Here is a 4,232-nt window from a genome sequence, read left to right on the forward strand (position 1 = left end):
CAGTATTACCCTATGGTTGCCTATTTTACGTAACATCTTGTAGCCCAACTCACAATAAAAACTGTGTCATGTTTGTTTTCACTCCAGTGGGTAATATTACCCTGTAAAATTTCAACCATGCAAGAAAAGGCTCAATGTGTCATTTGGCTTGCAGAGATTAAATGACTGTGGTACAGCATATTTACAGATGCCAGTACAGGAAAGAAGTATGGGGGTATGTTAAAGGTATCATGTATCGTGAACTTATAACAAACATCAAAAATCTAAAGATCAGGATAACAGACACAATCGCTATTGTAACTGTGAGCATGTTGCAGTGAACGTTGACTGAAATTCAATATCTGTTAAACGTTCCGAGAGCCGCTAATGGTGCACACGTAGAAGTCTACTGACATCTTATTAAAAACTGTTTGAGTTGAGCTACAAGGTGTTGAAAACTGCACGGTTGTGTCTCATTAGTTATTTAATTATTAGATTTTAAGAGTTGGAAAAATAATTTTGGACCACCCTGTACATATATATATATATATATACATGATATCAGAAAAACATGTAGGTTCAAGAAGGTTTTACATAAAACAATAAAACCCTATAACCCAAGTGCTTTCAAAAGATAGACCTTTCTTTTTCTTATGTTTGTGTGTGTAATATATAATGTGTAACATAGCACACTAATTAGAAAAGGCAGAGACAGATACAACTTATGTCAAATTAAGTTGGGCATTAATATTGGAAGAAACTAGAATATATTGTTGGAGAGAAGAGAGCCTATGTCAAAGTGTATAATACCAGTAGAATCAATAGTATTAATATCTTTATATTTTTACATAGGTGTGTCTGAGCAAAAAAAAAAAATGTGTTTATTATGAAATTGATAGAGAAAACTTCTAATGATGATATCCAATTTTTATGTTGAACAATGATAATTACGTTTTTCTGTGTCAGATGGCCTACTACAAACAATATGGGAAAACGGTGGCAACATACGAGTCATGCAGCACTTCTGCTTTCAAACATGGCCGAACCGAAACCCTACGTCCTGCTACCATGGCAACAAAGAAATGCACAGAGGCTTTCAATTCAAGATGTAAACCAACTCCATTAGAACTGCGAAGTTTGTTAATGGATTGTTCCAAATTACACAATCAGCTAACCAAAGAAGCAGCTATGGGTAAGGAAGACATCTTGTTTAACTCGGCATGGCTAACGAGTTGGAAGAATTGTTTCATACAGGTTCATGTGTTGAAACTTATAAATATTATAACAAACCATCACAAATACTACTGTGAAAGTAATGTTTATTAGTTTTGTTAAGGTCAATACCCATGGCCAGGTGGTTAGGGTGTTCGACTCGCAATCTGTGGGTCGTGGGTTCGAATCCCCATCACACCAAACATCTTCGCCCTTTCAGCCGTGGGGGCGTTATAATGTGACGGTCAATCCCACTATTCGTTGGTAAAAGAGTAGCCCAAGAGTTGGCGGTGGGTGGTGATGACTAGCTGTCTTCCCTCTAGTCTTACACTGCTAAATTAGGGACGGCTAGTGCAAATAGCCTTCGTTAAGGTTAATACTTGGCTCAGTTTATAATCTTTGTATTGAAATTTTCACATAGGTTAGGTTAATGACTATACACAATTTAAAATTAGCACCAGACTAGCTAATACAGACTAAAGACATCTAGCTAGGACTGGTAATTAGTGTTAATGCATGACTTTATATATGTTTGGAATGGAAATGTGGTTATTATTATAACACACTCTTGATTTGTTGGTAGTTTTTGAAATACATTTGGTTTTGAACTTCTTATATAAGAAACAATATTGATATTTTGTGTTCTGCTTTCTTAAGTTTGGATTTGAACTCAACATTATCAGGTGAGTTATCTTTCAACACTGAAACACATGATACAGACTTCTTTGAAGGAAGGGTTATAAGATAATAACAAAACTTTACATCAGTACCTTAAGGTATTTTGGGTAATTGTAAATCTTCTCAAGAAATTTAAAACATTCGGTGATGTTAGTTTAAAACATTCAGTGATGTTAGTTTAATTTAAAACATTCGGTGATGTTAGTTTAATTTAAAACATTCGGTGATGTTAGTTTAATTTAAAACATTTGGTGATGTTAGTTTAATTTAAAACATTCGGTGATGTTAGTTTAATTTAAAACATTCGGTGATGATAGTTTAATTTAAAACATTCGTTGATGTTAGTTTAATTTAAAACATTCGCTGATGTTAGTTTAATTTCATTGTATGTCGATTTATTCAACTGATTTTAACTTAATAAACTTCATAATGTTTCGACTCTTAATTGTGAACCACATATTTTTTAGGTCAAGGATTCGATAGACACATGTTTGGCTTAAAGCATGTGGCATCAAAGAAGGGGACAGTGCTTCCTGAAATCTTTCAGGATGAAGCCTACGTAGCTGCCAATCACTTTATTCTTTCCACTTCCACCTTGTCTGGAGCAGCTTTCCGAGGAGGAGGCTTCGGAGCAGTGGTGCCAGACGGCTATGGAATTGCCTATGGTTTCTTTGAGAATATGCTTGGTTGCCTTGTGAGTTCCTATGATGGTTTCTGTGACGGAAAACAGTTTGTGGAGTGTATGAAGATTAGCCTTAATGAGATTCATGATGTCCTTTATTCTACACGCAGCAAGCTTGAGAAGATTGATGATGAAGGAAGTTTGTGAATGTCTATTAAAAACTTCTATTGACTAAACTAAAGATGTAGTGTTAGTTTATTTTAACAATATATATACGAGAACAATTTGTTTGATGAAAAGGTTTACTTTAATTTTTAAAAATATTGAAGTTTCAGAAAATATGGTTAAAAGTTTCTATTTTCAGAAGAAAAAAAAACCTAAGCAGATTTTTCCTTTTGATCATTCCTTATGATAATAAGAATATTGAAGATTTCAGGAATAGCTTAATAGTTGTTGTGCCTGAGATTTTTGCAATTATTGCACGAAAAAAATTTTGATTAATTGAAATAAAGCAAATTGTAAACACATTTAATTCCTTTATAATTTGGTATATTTTTTACCTAATGAAATCTGTGTTGTATTTGTGTAAATCTTTTTTATTGTATGGAATCTTGTTTCTGCAACATCTGACAGAGAAATAATCACAAAAACATTTTTTTAGGAAGCATTATATTATGATCTCAATTTGAATTGATTTCATTTTTTTCAAGATTTCTTTAGTGTTCTTGGACTATTACAGTTTGGTTACTTTATCACCAGTTTTGTACACTGCTAGAGTTACTCCTGTACCTGTCAGAATTTAATAAAGTGATTTTGATAAAAACATATCAGTGTATTATATACATTTCTGTAATTGATCAAAAAAAGAGGACATTAGCTCATTGTATGCAGACGTATAGCTGCCTTTATACACAAGTCACCCTTCCTCACATGACACAGTAACCTTGGTGTGACATCCAGTTGAACATACATGACACAGTAACCTTGATGTCACATCCAGTTAAACATACATGACACAGTAACCTTGGTGTCACATCCAGTTGATCATACATAACACAGTAACCTTGGTGTCACATCCAGTTGATCATACATAACACAGTAACCTTGGTGTCACATCCAGTTGAACATACATAACACAATAACCTTGATGTCACATCCAGTTAAACATACATGACACAGTAACCTTGGTGTCACATCCAGTTGATCATACATAACACAGTAACCTTGGTGTCACATCCAGTTGAACATACATGACACAGTAACCTTGGTGTCACATCCAGTTGAACATACATTGTATGTTCAACTGGATGAGACACCAAGGTTACTGTGTCAACTGGATGTCACACCAAGGTTATTGTGTATTGTATGTTCAACTGGATGTGACACCAAGGTTACTGTGTCATGTATGTTCAACTGGATGTGACACCAAGGTTATTGTATCGTGTATGTTCAACTGGATGTGACACCAAGGTTATTGTGTCATGTATATTCAACTGGATGTGACACCAAGGTTATTGTGTCATTTATGTTCAACTGGATGAGACACCAAGGTTACTGTGTCATGTATGTTCAACTGGATGAGACACCCAGGTTATTGTGTCATGTATGTTCAACTGGATGAGACACCAAGGTTATTGTGTCATGTATGTTCAACTGGATGAGACACCAAGGTTATTGTGTCATGTATGTTCAACTGGATGTGACATCAAGGTTACTGTGTCCGGATCATACATGACACATT

General features: G+C 34.6%; 1 protein-coding gene across 1 annotated transcript; it reads left to right on the forward strand.

The window, feature by feature from the left end:
* Positions 1-550: 550 nt before the first annotated feature.
* Positions 551-3,316, forward strand: LOC106477310 (carnitine O-palmitoyltransferase 2, mitochondrial-like). Its single transcript, XM_013937895.2, has 2 exons — positions 551-1,171; positions 2,337-3,316. The coding sequence occupies exons 1-2, from the start codon at positions 910-912 to the stop codon at positions 2,696-2,698; spliced, it is 624 nt and encodes a 207-aa protein (XP_013793349.2). The 5' UTR covers positions 551-909; the 3' UTR covers positions 2,699-3,316.
* The last annotated feature ends 916 nt before the right edge of the window (positions 3,317-4,232 follow it).

This window comes from Limulus polyphemus, unplaced genomic scaffold (assembly GCF_000517525.1).
Source record: "Limulus polyphemus unplaced genomic scaffold, Limulus_polyphemus-2.1.2 Scaffold14147, whole genome shotgun sequence".
Lineage (NCBI taxonomy): Eukaryota > Metazoa > Arthropoda > Merostomata > Xiphosura > Limulidae > Limulus > Limulus polyphemus.